General features: G+C 47.4%; 1 protein-coding gene across 5 annotated transcripts in view; it reads right to left on the bottom strand.

The window, feature by feature from the left end:
• Window positions 1–18729, bottom strand: part of JADE1 (jade family PHD finger 1) — a 54962-nt gene that overhangs the window by 20300 nt on the left and 15933 nt on the right. For 4 of the 5 annotated variants that reach the window (XM_031466031.2, XM_031466022.2, XM_031466042.2 and 1 more), the window contains exons 2-5: window positions 17934–18011; window positions 7866–7951; window positions 4702–4859; window positions 2527–2714 (exon numbers count right to left, since the gene is read on the bottom strand). In XM_031466031.2, the coding sequence (XP_031321891.1) occupies window positions 2527–2714; window positions 4702–4859; window positions 7866–7951; window positions 17934–17985 (484 nt within the window). In that variant the 5' untranslated portion in view covers window positions 17986–18011. The other variant, XM_064495898.1, reaches the window with a different exon arrangement.

Raw genomic sequence — 18729 nt, forward strand, 5'->3', positions numbered from 1 at the left:
AATCTATATGAATAAATATTGTAAGACAATATTCATTTATTTATACTTATAAAAAATTCACAAAGAATAAATAATACTATAAACAAATCTATCCTGAGTGCCCCAAATATTCTCTACTGAGTGCCTCTCAGACCCTTCCAAGAAAGGGTCTGTAAATCAAAAGGCAGGAGGAGCCTTCCCCACAGCAGTTTGCTCCTTACGGTCAGGCACCGGAGGGCTGCAAGCAGAAAAGCCGAAGATAAATCCCAAAAGGGTTCAAGGATCTTAAACACATATACTGTTAGACTGTCATTTCATTACAATATTATTATACTTAACAACTAACATGTAAGCGACTTTAAAACTATGACCACATATTACAGTTTGGGGTTTTTTTTTTCTTCCAAAAACATTCCTTTTTTGCTGCTTTAAAGTGGTGCTCTGTGAACAGCCTTCACCGTAAACACTCAAATGTTTTTACCTGGTTTATCCCTCCTCACTCTCTGAATTTACTAAGTTGAGACGCATAGTTAATCAGACGCATGAAAGACGCAGGAAACACAAGGAATGTCTGAAGCAAAGGAGACAGCTCCTTGTGAATCAAACAAAATGCATTCTTATGCAAGAATGATCAAAAATAAACTTCAAGCGGTTATCGTGGTTAGAGCTAGTGGGATAAGACTCTTATTTTCCTCCATTTGCAGACGTATCCCAAACTTCCTACAATGAAAATACTCATGCAGAAAGAAAAAAAAAAATAGGTTGTAAAAAACAGTCAAACATATTTAAGTGGCAAGAAACAATAAAAATGTCATTACAGCCAACAACAACTTTTTAGCATTATCATAAATTTAATTAACACTTCTCAAGTCTTTAAAAACTTGGAGAACACATTAGCGCTGACATTGCAATAAGCCCTCAACACATATTCCAAAAAGCCACCTATCATTTCAAGCCCTGTTTAATGAGGAGATGGTCTCTGTGCAGCCCCCTAATTTCATCTCAATTCCTCTTACCAGCTTGAAAAAACACCACTGGCTCTGAAAATATCATCCTACGCCCTATAATTTTTACCATTAAAATGACCAAAAAAGCCAAAGGAAACATCTTGAAGCATGTGTTCAATTTATATCATACAAGTGCACCCTTTATCCTGCCAAAACTCTCAGCACTACCTTGCAATCTGCTGAGGTAGCCCAGCACTCCCCAGCAAAACCATCCAGAGGTCTCTGGTGTCCCTGGCTGTCTGTCCTTCTGCCTTAACACAGGACACCCAGTCAGTCAAGTGCGGGTCTTTACAAAGCAGAACTTCATCATCTATGAAGCTGGAATATAGTACTCAGTTCCAAGAGAGCTCTGAAAACTTCTGGCCACTCTGTAAAGCAACCTCCTCCCAGCCTAACGTTCTGGACCCTAATACCTAAAAGCAAGGACTTTGAGGAAGGAAATTACTTTGTTCAAGTATCTGAGTAACAGTCCACACCATCACTCCCACTCCAAGGCTGGGGAGCAGAGTGGCAGCCCAACACGAGCAGCCCTCACACGCCAGGCTTAGGGATCTGTACAAAACACAGTCTTAACCCTTCAGAACTTTGAAATCAGCTGCATAACACTGCATAAATATTTCCCGAGTGCTAGACTGCACACAAGTAGCCCGTGCCACCACTTCCCAACCTTGACCTACAGCACAGATGCTCACTAACCCTCTCAGTCTCTCACAGGGAACCAAAGCTTGACCTCCTAGACTCGCCATCACCACACTTGAGGCAACCCTGAGCTATCAGCAGTGGTGTGTGAGACAAGTGCCATCCTGGTCTTGACAGCAGGAGATGCAGGCAGATAAGGTGCAGGAGCCCCGAGCTGTATGTACACAAAAATGACCAACTTATAGAAAAGAGGTCACGACAGGCAGGGCACTCAACCAAGGCAGGGCTTCCCCAAAGGTAAGCCTGGACAGAGATCAACGGGTAAGAGGAAAAAGCACTTGTGTTTGGAGAAGGACTTAAGGAGAATCACTGAGGTGAAAACACAACTATGTGTTTGGAATATGGTGAGCTTGGATGGAGTGGAGTTTACTGTGAAAAAACAGCCACAGCTGAAGATCTGAATAGCACTGCAGAAATTTTTTTTTTTTTGAGGGAAAAACAAAAAACCCCACCAGAGCAGGAAATTGTGTGGACCAGACCTTCTGTGGCCTTGGGGAAGCGCTTCATGTCTCTGGACTGTTCCCTTGAAGTAAGTAAGTGGGGGGAGGGGTGGAAATCGGGGCAGGGACTGCAGACCCTGCTCCACACACGCACAGAATTCATCCCTCATCAATCCCACCACTCTCGTCCATGAGCCACACACAGACTCGGCGTCCGTCTCAACACACCTGCCACAGCCGGACAAGCGCACGTCCAACAAAGAGCCCATGACTCGTAGACTAACAGGCTGTGATGGAGCTGGCGTTGCCAGGCGGTGAGGAGTCTCCACTCTCACCTGCAGGCTTAACAGACTTCTCTACTCATCGTTCGTTAACAAACCACAGCCCACGGGCTCTCTCACCCATCTCCTTAAACTCCTCATTGGTCAGTTCCAGCCACGCAGCGTCCATGTCATTGAGATCGTAACGGCACACACTGTCGGCCAGCGTCCGGATATCCACATAGCCCAGCTCTGGAGGCTCGGAGCCCGAAGAGATGATGTATTTCTTAGGCCTGATGAACATGAGGGACTTCTCTTCAGACACGACCCTAGTTAACAAGAAAACAGGGCAGCCAGGTTACCCTTCTGCCACACAAAAAGAAGTTTGTCAGAAGGCCCCAAGTTAGCTTCCCCTCCAACCCCCAAACTCCAGGTCATTGCCAGGTTAAGAGACTAAACACCCTAACGACACTGCTAATAAAATGATACAGGAGTCATTTCAGTCCCCAAAATGGAAACAGTTTCAAGTAAAAACACTGCAGAAGTCTCCAAAACCAGCTTCTCCTACGAGGCTTCCTGTAACGCCCCTGCCCTGCCACCATCTATAGCAGCAGTTGCTGGCCTGCTGGCAACACGAAAGCACTGACTCCCTAAGTGTCAAGGGATAAATCACTGCCCACTAACCAGGTCTGTCCGCCCCTGCTGGAGGCCACCAAGGCCTGGGTTCTCAATAACACTGAGGAAATGAGAGCAGCCACACAGGCAGCGCACGCACAGAACGCTGGGGAACTGAGGGGAGAAATCCATTGCCTCTGGTTCTAAAACTCAGGCCTTGACCATTACTGAGCAGCCTGAGAATCAGAGTCCTCGCCAAGTGGGAGATACTCCCAACACATACTGGGGACCCCATGATGGGAACACAAGTCCCCTCTGCTCCTATACTCCACCCTCGCCCCTAGCCTGTGAACAGCTGGAGAAGTGCTGTCCACCACACCCCACTCAGAAGAACGACAGCACACCGAGAAGGTCAAATCGCTGCCGACTGGGAATGAGAGGCCTCTTCCTGAGAGCAAAGGTGGCCTCGGGGGCCCTACAGAGCCTCACAGTCCCTCCAGGTCTCTCTGTGTGTCAGTAGGTTGCATTAACACCCAGTTGTCCAGTTTGTCAAACTACCTCCATCACCCTGATCATTACCAGAGTGATTTTATCTACATGACACGGAGATGGGGAAACTCAAGTTATTTCTCCTGCTCAACCAAGAGCAGGGTTTCAGCTAAAACCTTCCATAAGCTGTGTTAACGTTTACTCCTCTTATACTGGGCCCCTAACTCCTGGACAGAAATCGCCAGTGCTGAACAGTTGATGCTGCAGACTCTAAGGCAAACAGACGGTGTTTATCCTGCAGAGCCCAGGGAGACACTCCATCCACTCCACAGGCTGGCGTCTGGCCTATGGAGGCATCGGAGTGGTCACGTAAGCCTGCTTGTTTGTGTGGACACAACATGTTTTGTCACAGAGATCCCAAACACAGTAATCAGATTCGATCATCCCAAGTGCCTGAGGGATAGTCACCACTCGGGTGAGGGCCGAGGGGTCAGTTCAGCCCACACTCGACAATGGTGCAAGAGTCCATTTCGCAAAGCAGGCAGCTGACTGACGACACAGCAGGAGGAGAGGCACGCGGGCTCTCTTCCAGGAGGAGCCTCCAGGCCATGGGAGCAAATCAGCCTAGCTTCATGCTGAGGCAGGTCATCAAGGACCCAACCCTCCACACTTTTAAGGGGAAAAGTGGTTTAGAAGTAAATCCAGAGAAATCCCCAAGAACAACTGGGCAAAGTCCACCCAAGGAGAACTCATCAAATTTACTCCTCCTCTGAGCTCCACCTTGACACAACCCTAACCTGGCAGGCCTGCTCACACCCGTCCTCCCCAAAGGTGGAGTCGACCACGGCAGGACCCAGTAAGGCCAGACACCTCTCTCCAGCAGAGCTGCTCCCAGAGGAAAAGAGGAAGCAGCTGTGCAAACATCCAAATGTTCCCTGTTCCCCACCGGCCACTCACTTCCCAGGAAGTCTTGGAATCTACCTTCCTCTCTTAAGAGAGAGCAGCACCTTCCCAAGATGGATACAATGTTGTTCAGAGGCCCAGGGCCCTCAAAACCACTACCTTCAGACCCGAGGTGTGTTTCTAATGCATTTCCCCTTCCCCCGGAGGCCCCACTGCCCACTCGACACTGCTCCTCTCAGACACCTGGCTGTCAGGACAGAGAGGAATGGCGGGGAGAGACACGGTGCTCCTCTCCCAGGGCACGTCTACCTGGCCACAGGCTGAGGGATGGTCCCAGGGCTCACTGGCACCTGGACCCCCTTCTCCCACTCCTGTCTCCAGGGATCTGCCAGCACATAATACTCATCCGGGTTCAGCTGGTAGGAGTCGTGCAACTTCATGGCGGTGATCAGGTCTGTCCTAAACACCTGGAAAGGGAGAGAAAGGATCGCTGACGCTGGATGTTTGCATTCTTATTCAGAGCACTGGCAGCTGCGGGGTAACCATGGAGCTGCCATGAAACAGGGTCACTGTTTCAACAGAGAACCAGTCTGACCTATTATAGGAAACCCCTTGGCCTGCTGCACCCGGGGCCTCTCTCAGGCTTGGGGTAGTGGCAGCTCACCCTGTCCTCACTCCCTCACCAGCTCTGAGAGATGAGAGTGTCTGCACCGGCTACAGCAACAAAGGAACCTTGCTGTCCTCCCCTGAAAAACTCTAAGAACTCCCAATTCACCGAACAGGCTGCTGGAAACATGCGCCTGAAAATCCCTGGAGGGAAGTATCTCACTCAGGGGTGCCATTTTGGTAAATGTTTAAGAAATAAAACTTCACCAACCATGTAACAACTCCAAGCCAAACCCAGAGCCACAAGGCTGCCTCTGTCACACTCAGATTGCCCCCACCCGGCCCCTGCCCACCAAAGCACTAGGGCTTACAGCAAGGGGTCTGGGGAGGGCAGGTCCTGGTTGGTCAGTGCCAGGCAGAAGTACAGGCCAGAAAAATGTGGGAGAGAAGCAATGACAAGCCAGTGGAATCAAGGCAGAAAATGGGCTTATAAAAAGTGTATTCGTTCGCACACCTTCTCCTGGCACAACTTCTACAATGAAGTGGCATTTGCAGAGAAAGGAGCAGAAGGAAAGAGGGAAGGAGAGAGAGAGAAAGAATCAAGCAAGCTACTAGCCTCTCCTCCCCCTGCCAAAAACAGACCCACAAGACTCCAAAGTACCCCTCTGCCAAGAGGGGGCCTCAATCCCTCACTGCAGGCCGGGGGACCACGTCCTCCTGAGGGGGCCGAAGGACAGCAGCAGCACAGCTCTGCCTCCCCGCTGGGGCCTTGTCCTCAGTCCACTCAGGTCTCAGGACCACACAAGGAAGCTCTGGCCCTGGCGTGAGCACTGGCCCAAAGTTGTATTTGGCACAACGTGTGCCTGCATCTGAAAGCTACACTCTCTGTTTACACAAGTCACAATGCTGAACTCTCTCTTCTTGGGACAGGGAGTTCCTTCTTGTGCTGCTAAGCATAGTTCACATTATATGCCTGCTATTAGGTCCGTATTTGTTTTTCCTGGTGGCTTTTCAGGCTGGTGATCACTTTAATAAACTTCACCATAATAAAGCCTGAGGCAGTATCTAAATAAAAAGGTCATTTCTTCAGACTGCCATTCTGGACCAGACTTTTCCCCAGTATGCTGCTCCTTGTTTCTAAAATCCCAGTAACAAGAGAGAACCTGGCTGTGCACCTTCCACAAAAGCACAAGTAAGATGGAGTCCCCTGCAGCACTGAGTCCCCAGAACAGGTGCTGGGGCCCGGGTGCACATGAACCTTGTCAGCCCACCTTCCCCACCCCCAAAGAGAAAAGTCCTTCACATAAAGCCACAGGTTTACATATTCAGGTGGCAAACCAGTTAAAAACACTTTCCAACTTAGTCTGATAAATAAGAAGTGAGGGAGTCTGCCAAAGAAGGAAAATCAAACTGAGGTGACAAGAGGAAAAAAGGCAGCCCACTGTTCCCGCACTCAAGGAACTCGGATACGATGGTCAAGGATGGACACAGATGCCCTCAAATGGACGTGAACTCCTGTGTCCCCAGCAGAGCTACACGTTAGCACTTTAAGTGGAAAGCAATGTCAACTCAAGAGAAATTTTACAAAAAGCCTGGAACAAAACCCAAGTTGGGGAGCAGGCCGGCCCTCAGTGCCAGCACCAGAAGGGGCTCTAACCACACCCGGGAGGCAGTGGTGCTGGTCACCCGGGCACCAGCTTCCTATTAGAGCCCCGGTACCCCTGCCCTGAAATAAAAGGCACACAGTGTGAACATCAGAAAGGTACTGAGGGGGCTGTGGAGGTAGCACGAGCAGCAGAGTCACTGTGAGACCAAAGAGAGGGAAGACGGCACTGCAGGTGCAAAAGGACAAAGGCCTGGAATAAATCAAGGCAACGAAGCGGCCGCCCTGTCACGAACACCTAATCTGACGTTTACGTGCCCCCAGGGACGGTTTTCCACAGTTCTGAAGTACGCATCCTACTTCCTCATGGAGGAAGTTATTTCACAAGCACATAACCCCTACCCTCCTCAACACAGAGCCCCCAGCATCCCTCTCACAGTCGGAGGAGACGCAGTTCCTTGGGGACGGCGGCCACCTCGGAACTCACTGCACCAAAAGGCAGCACAAAACCAAGGGGCTGAACTAAAAACTCTCTATTCTGAGCATAACCTGCTCACCTGAAAACGGTGATAAACTAAAATGCCTTTTCTTCAATCATTTAAATCCTCAGAGTCCAGCCCAAGGCTTTCAGAGAAAAGAGATCTCAGGACTGGCAGGGCCCCTGATAAACGAAAGCCAACAAAGACATGCACCTACAGCCTTACAGAGACAGGTAATGGGTAGGCAGGCAGGCAGACAGACAGACAGACAGAAACAAACGGGAGGGCACAGGGAAACCGAAGATGAGAAACAGATGGGGGAAGAGCTTTAAGCATAATCCCCAGAACAAAACTCCCAGAATTACGTTGGCTTTTGCCAAATAAGCCACAAATTCATAGCTAAAACTAACTTGAGGCTGGTAGTGACTGGCAGCAGCCAGACACACTGATCTCCTGGCCAGAGGGAAAGTTGCTGGGAGCCAGCAAAGATGGAACAGAAAAGGAAACAAAGAATAAAATTAATAATAACAACTAACATTTACTGAGCACATTTCACCTGCTTTGTATGCATTAACCTCTGTGTATTAACCCACTTAATCCTCACTAGAATCCTATGAGGTAAACACCTGTGTTACCCCATCTTACAGATTTGGAAACTGAGACACCGAGAGGTTAAATAACTCACCCAAGAATGCACAGACATCAATACCAATCAACCAGGTGCGTGTGTCAACCATACACTCACACACACGCGTACGACAGTCACACCAGCATTCGGGAAATACCTCTGAAGGCTTTCGGTCTTCATGTCTGGAGCATGAACTTCTCCTGTGCTGGGATCGGGAATTCTGTGACCACGTAGTTGACAGGCCTAAAGAAATAAATATCCGAACAGGAACAATTAAAAATTGAACAATTAAGAACACACAAATCAGTGTTTACAGGGGTCTTTTTTTTTTTTTTAAGCCAAACTGAGCAAGGCTTCCCTCAGTGCCACCCCAGGAGACAAGTCAATGCTCTGCTGGTGCTCTCCTCCCCCAGAGCTCCTCCACCCCCATTACTCACTTACACACTCACTCCCCAAAGCAGGCCAACAAGACCCTCTGTGTGGCTGTGCTCAGGGGTCCTGTGTCACAGAACAGCTCACGGGAGGGGAGAGGCTTTTCAAGAACACCACACAGGTGGAACCTCTGTCCCTAAGCCTGCACTTGAGGCTCCAAGTCTCACACTGGTAAATATAAATTCAGAAACTTTCTTGAATTTCCAGTAACCTTTCTAAACACGAAGATCATTATGCTAAATCCTAAAAGCCATCCCCCAAAACATAAGAAAAAAAGTTTTGACTCCGCAAAAAAAAAAAAAAAAAAACTTTAGCATTTCCTGGAACAGGGAAGTTCAGACCTGCTGTACACTAGCTGCTACAGCCAAATCACCTTTAAAACTGCGTACTCCTCTCTTTCCCCATAAAAAGCCTGTCAGCTCTTTTCTGAGCTCTGAAGATAAGGTATTCTTATCCCTGGTCACACGGCCCCTCCCCCACCAGGACACGGAAACTGGAAACCCTACCAGGACACCTTTGTCTCCTAACTGCCACCAAATCTGAGCCTGAGCTCCTCTCAGGCCTAAGACCCCTCTGCAGCACAGCCTCCATCCTGCTTTCCTGGTGTCCCCACTCTGTGGGCCCTGTCTTCCAGGTGCCCCCCCACCCCGGCAGTGCTCATCCAAGCCTACAGTCCTACTCAGCACGCCCAGGAGACCGCCAAACCTGTGTGACCTGCATTCCCACGCTCATCTCCCACCCAAGCACTAGGTCCACGTTCACTCTCAGATCAGACATCAGCCAAGTCCACGGTGTTCCTGAGATGGGTCAGAGTTCAGCACCACACTAACTGGGCTCAACATCTTACCCAAACCCGTTCTTCTACTCCTACTTTGAGGAATTATCACCACCACTCCCACTTGAAGTCAGTAATCTTAAGAGTCATCCTAGACTCTCCTGACTCAGGACACATCCAATCAATGAATGCCTGAGTCACATCAGTTCAACTGCCCAAAACCTCAGAATCCCGGTCTTCTCTGTCTGTGGGTGCTGGACCACCATCAGAGACCTGAAACAGCTCTCACAACCACCTGCAGGGTGTCTAACTTCCTAATAACGTGCCTCCACCTTGATTACAACTGTACCATTTCCCAGAAATTTAACAGCCCCTCCCCGACCCCAGAAAGCTGAGACCTGAGGGAACCTCTACCGTGCCAGTAAAATCACCTGTCACTCAAACAAGAAACTCTTATCTCTACGGATTCCAGAAACAAGGGACACAGAATCAAAACATCCTTAAGACCTTGGGGGCATTAAGAAATAGACTCTGCACATAAGCCTATCATCAGATTTGCAATGACAGAGACTAAAGGGGATTGCCACGCTCCCCTGACAGGGGAGGGGTCGGCACTACCCTTGAAGGCCAGTTCTGAGGCCCGATACTGGGTCAACTGACTGCTGTCAGGCCAGCAGAACTAGATTTCCTACTAGTGGCCCTACTGCACTGCTCGGTAATATTTTCAAAACTTCTTCTTTAAAAAATAATCCTAAGTATCTTTCTTTAGACTCCAAATGAACAAGAAATCTTCACTCCCACACTGCAAGAAATATTCTGGGCACACTGGGGTGATTCCGACTTGCAGGAAGTTCTAAATCTAGTCACCACTGGAGAAAGAAAGACAGAAGCCAAGCTAGGAACCCAGAGAGGAAGGCAGCTGGGCAGCTCATGTGTTTAACAGGCCCCTCTGCCAACCTCTGGTCCTGCAGGCCACCCCCAGCCAGCCCACAGGCTGAAAGCAGAGATGGGAAGAGCACAAGCAACTCGGGGTGGGACTGCCCAAGGGCTAGGGGCGGGGAAGGAGACACAGGGCAGAAGAGGGATGGCCCCTTTACTTAGAATTACCATGTAAAGGGTTGTAAGTGATAAGGAATGAAACAGAAAAACTTTAAATTCATTCCACAGCTATAATTCAGAAACTAACATGGTGGGGAGGGGAGGCGAGTGCTTACAGTTAAATACTATCAAAGTTAAAGCAGAAGCAACAGATTTGTTCATTCTCAAAGTTCTGTGGCCCTCTTGCCTCTTCCTGGGGATCTGTCAGGATCCCTCCAGGGTAGCTTTCAAGGTTCCCAGGAAGTTTCAGCTTTGCTGGCACAGAACAAACCAAGTAATGGCAATCACTTTGAAACTTTTCCTAGTACTGCTTTTATATTCTTGAAAAATGTTGTCTGCTTTTAAAAACATATATTCAAAAATGCTATAAATTGGTATCTGATCGTATTACCCAAGAGAAATTCTGGTCCACCCAGAAATAGTCTGTTCCTCTTCCTTTTCATTTGCCTAATGCAAGAGGAGGAAGAGAAAAATTAATAAAATTTACACTGCAGAAAGGGAAAGGCTGGGAGGAAAACTAAGTTTAAATTACCACTGACACAAGGAATGTCCTTAGCTTATTTATAAAAGACAAAAAACAGAAACCATGCAAACACCCACCACCAGACTGAATGAATGAACAAATCATGGCAAAACCACAACGGACTACTACCCAGCAATAAAAAGGAACGAGCCGGTGATAGATGCAACACGGATGTATGTGGGAATAATTATGTGGCATTAAAGAAGCCAGATGAAAAGAATACGAACTGTATTATTCCGTTTATATGAAACTCCAGAAAATATAAGCTAATCTATAGTGACAGAAAGTAGATCAGAGGTTGACTGAGGAAAGCAGGGGGGGAAGGATTATCTTGAGTTATATGATTTCATGGGTGTAAACGTGTCAAAATGTATCAAAGCATACACTTTAAATGTGTGCAGAAAATACCTGGTGACTTTCTATCATCCATTAACAGTGAAGGAAAACAAAATGCTCCATTTTACTTCACACGGGTGGCTGGTACGAAGCCTGCACTTCGCTGCTCAACAGCGAGAAGCAGGATCCTCCACGCCCCACACAGGTACCTACTGGTGATCCCCTCCTTCTAACTCACTGTACTACTCAGAGCACACAGTGTACCTAAGTCAGCGCTGTGCACACAGCAGATTCTCAATTTTTTTTTCAAGTTTTTAAATGGAAAAAATATAGTGTCATTGTTCAGGACAGACAGTCACGCTCAACGAGAACCATCACTGTTACTCAAGCACTGCAGGTGGCAGGTACCAAAGACACACTCCTGTTTTAACTACTAGAAGATATGCTTTTGAGCTTAAGGAAAATGAGGTCCTGGCAAACAGAGACAGCATGGTGGGGCCGCTGTTTCCTGACAGGAACGCACTCCCCTGACAGCACCCACAGCGAGCCCACGGGAGACTCAGAGCACCTGCCTTGACGTTCTTCACCACTTCTCCCTCAGCCACATTCTCTCCGGGTACTTCCCAGACGGCCATCAAGCTCCCAGAACACAATCCCAAGCAAAAATGGCCCGCACTCCATTTTAATTTTAAAATGCTATGGTTTTTTTTGGAAGTATACTGGGTGAAGAAAAAGAATTAAACCAGAAATGAGAGTATTTCAAACACCAAAAGGACTGGGGAGGCAGTGATTCACACTGTGGTATAACACTGGCCACTTCTTAGCTCTTAAAAACCACGTGCTAAGATTATGCTGAGTTGGTGCCGCATTTTGTTTTTTTTCAGAGTGCTAACATTTAATGACAAGCTAAATTAAGAATATGGCAAGTAACTTTTTGTTTGTTGCTTTCAGGAGAGGAGTTGGCAACTCTAAAAACTTGGTAATATCTAAAAAGTACTGTATTACCCACACACAAGATATTACCTAAAGTTAAGTCTATTCTAGTGACAAGTGTGACTTTTAGCTTCTTGACATGTACGCTGTTTGAGTATCAACAATTAATCTATATTAAACACTGAAAAGAATTAATGGAATAAACCCTTGTTTTGTTTCACTGTCCCCAATTTCCATTAAAACAAATTTGGGAGCAATAATAAAAGTCATAAAAGGCTCACAGATCAGAGCACTATGAGCATGGATCTTGTGTGTGCACTGCATTCTGAACCCTGCTTCCTGGTCCTATTATGCATTTACCTCGAATACTCCTTTGAAATATTAAAAATAGCCACGCAGTCTTGCCCTAGATCTAAAATAAGGAAAAACCTCAAGAGTACATCTAATACATATTGCACACACCTCCCATTTGACAGTTCGTGTATGTGTAGCCTCCCAGGTTGTCCTGCACATGAAAGGTTCAGAAATTAGAATGAATGGCAGCCTGGGTGGGTGCTCATACCACCACAAAATGCAAAACTACGAAAGAACCTAACCACTGATCAAATAGCGTATCTCCTGTGTCTCACATCCTGTTTCTAAATGCTAAATACTACCCTTGTGTCTCTAGAAGTGTTAAATCAGCTTAGCACAGTAAGAGGCTTAGGACCAGCAAGCATGGAGCCCAGCAGGCCAACCACTGTCACCATAACAGTGCAGGCTTCATTACTGCAAGGCGAGGCCAGCTTGCGCAAGTAAAGAGGTACTATGCAAAGTCCTAGCTAAAAGAAAGCAAACTGAATGTAGTTCCCAGCTACTTGCTTTAACTGCATGATAACTGTATGACCTAAGACTCGCACACCACTGCTATTTCCAGCATGGTCTGACCCCACATCTCCCGCCGCCCAGCCCGCCCTTCCATCCCAGCATGGCTTATTGGCTCCATGGTCCAAACTCACTTCCGTCTTTCAAAAAACAAAGCTTAATGGGTACATTCAGAGAACTGGCCCAGGAATGTTCCAACATATTTAAATACACTTGGCCTTCAACCAACTGACACAAATGTTTCACAGTAACCCAGCCCTTCTGTTGAGTCCAAGTCTAGGGCCACAGAGACTAGCTGGTGGACCAGACCGTCCGTGCTGTGTTAGCAGCTCCTCAAGCCCAAGATGATGCTCTTCCACTGTCAAGGACAAGCCACACGTCAGGTTTGGAAAGGGGCAAAGCCATCTCCGCGTGCCTTGAGGTGACATGGGCACAGCACACATTCTGCAGTACTTGAGACAAAACTCTCATTTCAAGAATCCCTACACAAGATGTCGTTGGTGTCCTAAGATGCAACTTATGGAGGGAAGGGAGTAAATTAAAGGCATAGTCAAACAGAAATAGAAACGGAAGCAGACTTAACTTTTATGCAAAAGGGAAACCACCAAGAAACCTCAGAAGACTTGCCATGAAAGGAACCAAGAACAGTCAGTCAAACGTAAAAAAAAATGACAAGTTATTGAAAAACGTAAGAGAACCCATTAAATGCATGAGACATAAAAGGTCCAAGCAGAAGTATGTTTCATCCACTAAAAGTCTTGGTCTTTCTTTTCTGTTTATCCGTCAGCTGGAGAGAACCCAGAAAAACAAAAGTCCTCACATAACTTCATGTTCATCAACCAGCATTACAAAGCGTGAAATTCGTAGGCCTGAATTCTACTCAGCTCTTTTCTGCACCTTTGTTATCACAAAGGTGATAACTTGGCTAGAACTTGGCTAGATAACTAGAGAAGACAGAAGTGTTTCAGGGTCAGCAGAAACTGAGAGACCAGGGAGGGCCCCCACAAGTACCTGTTCCAGACCTCCAACCACACCCTAGGCCTTCCCACAGGGAGGTCAGCACAGCCCTGAAATTTAGGACATTAGGCAGGTGAAAACAATCCCCAGGCCCAATTCCAGCACGCGCCTGTGGAAGCGTCCCCACACCACCAACCATCAGACACCAGCAGGGTGTCCAAGAATTCAATTCCATTCTGACACCACCTACCCAGAGACAGAACTCGATTCCACAGGATCAGCACCACAAAACTGCCCTTCACTTCAGATGCCAGCTGCCAACCCCAGGTTGTTACCTGTGCTTCGGACTGACTGGCTATAAATCAGAGGTTCCCATGACCCCTTCCTTACTTGGGTTCAATTAATTTGTTAGAGTGGCTCAAAGAACTCAGAGAAACATGTTACTTACCAGATCACCAATGTATTATAAAGGGATATTAAAAGGATATGAATCACCAGCCAGATGAAGAAGAAATACATTAAGACAAGGCATGGGGAAAGGGCATGGAGCTTCCATGCCCTCTCAGAGAGCACCACTCTCCCCAAATCTCCATGTTCACCAACCGGGTAGCTTCCTGAACCCTGTCTTTTTGGGTTTTTATGGAGGCTTCATTACACAGGCATGATGGATTAAATCATCATTGATTTAATGGTGCAACCTCCAGCCCCTTTCCCCTCCCCACAAGCTAGGGCTTTGGAAATACCAAAAACAGCTGGTGGACCCCACTGTCATGTTTGCCGAAAACCCTAGTTCGCCGAAACTCTGAAGGACAGAAGACCATGGACTGGGAAGCAGGAAATACAGTGCTTGTTTCCCCAGGTCACACCCTGGCACAATGTGTAACTTCAGAGACTGGCTAGGCCACTCAGTGCCAGGAGCCCAGCAATTACAGACACAGCCTGCAAACACCCCAACATACTTCATCCAACAGCCAAGGCCAGCCCTCCAGGGCACCTGGAGAAAGGCCTCAACAACTATGACGGCAGCTGGATGAGGGCTTGCACCAGCATGGAAAACGCCCGTCCATCCCCAACTGTAAACACCACACTGGCATTCCCCCTGGATCAGGCCACAAATCAAAGCAAAGAGCTCTAGTCCAGGAGGCCAGGCGGGCCCAGCCGTGGTACTGGGGCCCTAAGCTGACGTCTACAGCTGCCTCTCCTCCATTTGGATGTGCTCTGCTTTGGGCTGGGAGCTGCTGCCAAACTTCTGTTGGGGCTGCAGGCTGGAAAGGCTGGACAGTGGCCACTGCACAGACCCAGCCCTTCTTACAAGCAAGGCTACAAGTACCTGGCTGAGGGCAGGCTCAACTCTGCGGACTGAGCAGGGCAGAAGGCACCCCACACACACCACCACAGGTCGACACAAGAGGATATATGCCCATGCAAACTAGCAGGCTGGTGGCAGAAGCCTACACCATGACACAGCTGCCCTCAGAGAGGGTGGAAAGGGTGTGCCATGGTGTGGATACGTGCATATGTTTACAAAGCTTGGCATTCCGGGGCTTCTCAATGAGAGCCGCTTGTTACTGCAACCATCATCGACTATGACTAAACCATTAGGCCTGGACAGACAGCACAGCCGTACAGTACCACTACACGCTTTAACCGAAGCAACTGTGTGACACAAGGCCAGCCTGCCTTCCTTCTACTAGCAGCTATCTAACGGACTACTGGTCCTACTAGTGTAGCCCAGGGTAGAACAAAACCCAGCCTGGTCTTCTTACGTTAACCCTCTAGGACCCTTTAAATATTCGCCTCAGTCCTCTATCCCTGCCTTCAGGGAGGCCAGCATAGACATAAGTATATTAGGAGGCGGAAGAAAATGCATGTTTAGATGAAACATTTGGTCATCTAGGGCTGTTATGGCCTGAATTGTGTACATCCCCCTCTAAAATTCACATATTGAAGCCTAACCCCCAGTACTTCTGAATGCGATTATATTTGAAGATAAGGCCTTTAAATGAGTGATTCAGGTTAAATGAAGTCTTCAGGGTTGGCCCTAATGCAGTCTCCCTAGGGTCCTTACAGAAAGACATTTAGATGCAGAGACACCAGGGATGCACATGCTCAGAGGAAAGACCCTGTGAGAGCACAGGGAGAAGGCGGCCGTCTGCAAGCCAAGGAGAGAGGCCTCAGGAGAAAGCAAACCTACTGGCACCTTGATCTTGGACTCCAGCCTCCAGAACTGGGAGATAAGAAATAAGTATCTGTGGCTGAAGTCCCCCCCCAGTCTGTGGTATTTGTCATGACAGCCCAAGAAGACGAATGCAAGGCCCTGTGAGACTACCAGGAGCCTCTAAACAGCCAGAAGGACTGGACTGGGCCGGTGTCCGGAACTGCACCGTCCAATATGGTAGTCACTAGTGACATGGCTTTTTAAATTTTAATTTTAATTAAATTAAATTTTAAAACTCAGTTCCTTAGTTACATCAGATCATTTCCCTCCTACTGGGCAGCTCCAGTCCGGAGAGAACATTCCAAGAGAACCATTTCTAACTCAGATTTCCCAAGGTGGAAGTGAGGCAGTGCTGAGAGCCAAAAGAGTGAGCAAACACAGACCTGCTGCTCAGCCAAGAATGTATGAAAATGGAGCTCTTCGCCTTTTACTGGACACTGGTAGTATGCAGAAGGAACTCATAACCCTTCTGATTAATTCTGAACCTAAAAAGTAAGCTTTTAACTGCTGTAGGACAAAACTGTGTACTCTGAGCAAGCAGCAAGCATTTATTGAGTGCTTATGACCCCTGAGGACACTTGATAGGCACTACAGAGTGCAGGGGAGAAATACCTAAGCACGTTTTTGCCTCAAGGAGTAAAAAGCCTAAGTAAATATTAGAGAAAACAGGTAATGAGGACTGTGAAAACGACCAGCGCTAAGAAATTCAGAAGGCACCCCTGAAGGCAGCAGAGCCCCTCAATCCCCTCCCTGAGATGGAAGGGGAGCCCCATCTCTGGAGATCCTACTCGTCTCTCCTTCCCTCACCCAGTTCACTCCTTTGTGCCAAACATCAGCTCCCGCTGTCTGTCTCAAAAGACCCATTCATTAAACTTCTCAGTCCCAGTCCTCCCTCCATCTGGTCACAGCTCACTTCCACGTACCTCCAAACTCCCATCACCCTCCCATCCACCAATTCTAGTTCACTGCTTCATGCTTGTATCCAAAGCTCTAATCAGGATTTGATTCCTTCTGTGTCTGAGTTTTTCTGTTTTTAATGTTTCCGGTGGCTGTCAAATGTGGCCGCCCACAACAGCAAAGCCTTGCTTTCTAATTTGCCACTTTTAACCTGCCAAAAACTTGGGAGACCAGAAAAACAACCCTGTTTGCCTAAACTAAGAAGGCTTCAGGACCTGCCCAACTTTCCCTGGCCCTCCCTTCCTCTGAATTTGTGTCTAGACATATACATCTCCACAGTGCTTCAAAAAGGCATCTCTGACTGTCCTGATGACTTTGCATCAGGCTGGGTTTTATATATGTCAAAGACACAGTTCCTTGAAAGCAGCCCCAATACCTTTCCCATCATTCAGTAGAGCAAGCAATCTTTCAAGGTTTGCCAAATTCTATCTGTAATATGAAACGTAAGCAAATGGGCTGGAGCTCAGGCACTGTGCTAGGTACAAAATTTCCTTGTTATCCAAAGGGAGCTCTTCCCCGGGTAGTCTGTTAGCTTCAATACACAGACGCTGTGTGACATTTATTTTGACTGCCTGGAAGCCAACTAACTTCTGGTTCTCAGAAGCACTGTGAAAATATGAGGATGCCAGAGCTGAGATGCAGACAGTAGTAGTATTAATACAGTCATGTTCAAATCAGTGAAGAGCACTGATTTGTGCCCTACTAAAAACCTGTACTTAGTATTTTCACATCACACTAGGCAGCCTTCAACCGCCCTTTGTTTCAGGTTAGACTAGTTAATAATTAAGTGGCTTCGATTAAGTTCCCTTTTCATAAAAAGCAACTGTGAAGTACTGTAAATGATGTTTAGGAAAAGAGAGACACACCAGTGACTCTTGAAACTGGATTGTTCATCTCTGGATAACAAACAGGAAGCCTGAGGAATGCCCACCTGCAGTCAACCTTACCCGGAAAGATCTGGTTACAGACCTGCAGTATCACACTCAGACAGATGTGTTTCTCAGCTGTAGCTCTTCTCTGACCTGCCTGATATGCAGAGGTCCTCAGCTATTTAAAGCATTACATTAAAAAATCATGTTTTTACACTGACCCAAACCCTGCTAGGCTCCAAGAACAACAAAGCAGGACTTACTGCCATTGTCGTCAGAATCCTCACTGCTGCTGGGAAGGCGACCTCGTTTCATGATCTCCCCGGGAAACAGCAGGCAGCCTGCAAAGCAATGAGACAGCACTTAACCCAAGATGATAATACACAATCATCAAGTTGTGCTTCAGATGGCAGCCCAGGATTTACAGCATACAAAAGCAAACAATCGGCTTTAAGTAGCATTTGAATTGTAAATAATAAAAAGACCAAAGATACATAATTAGGTGCACTCATTAACAGAACAGGTTGAAAAGGAGGGGGAGGGGCAGAGAAGTCACTTATCAGCAGGTCTCCCAAAGGTGCCAGGCTTCTCTCCCGTTCCTGTGACATTATCACTACAACTACTCCAGGAGTCTCTAGCTGACTGGCAGCAAACACTGCAGGAAAAAAACCCATGGCAATGAGCACAGTGCTTCCTCACTACAGACAGATTAATATTTTCCACGTGTATATGGGGAGTGAGGATGGGGTTGTGCCTGAATGTGTGAATATTTACACTGCTCTGGGCATCATCATGCTTTTTGGGCAAATTTTGCTAAAAGATTCCTACAAATTGAATACCTAGAGTTCTAGGAACAAAACAAATGGGGCACTGGGAATGCAAATGCCTCCCCTAGTCATCTCCAACCTGTCAGCAATTCAAAGCTGGAAAAAGAAGGGACCACAGATATCATATGGTTCTGATCCAGACCCCTCTCCTTTACTGACTAGGATCTTTGGGCAAGTCACTGCCTAAACCTTTTTCTGGCTTCAGTTTCCTAGTCACATTGTGAACAGGGAA

The sequence above is a fragment of the Camelus dromedarius genome, chromosome 1, assembly GCF_036321535.1.
Source record: "Camelus dromedarius isolate mCamDro1 chromosome 1, mCamDro1.pat, whole genome shotgun sequence".
Classification (NCBI taxonomy): Eukaryota; Metazoa; Chordata; class Mammalia; order Artiodactyla; family Camelidae; genus Camelus; species Camelus dromedarius.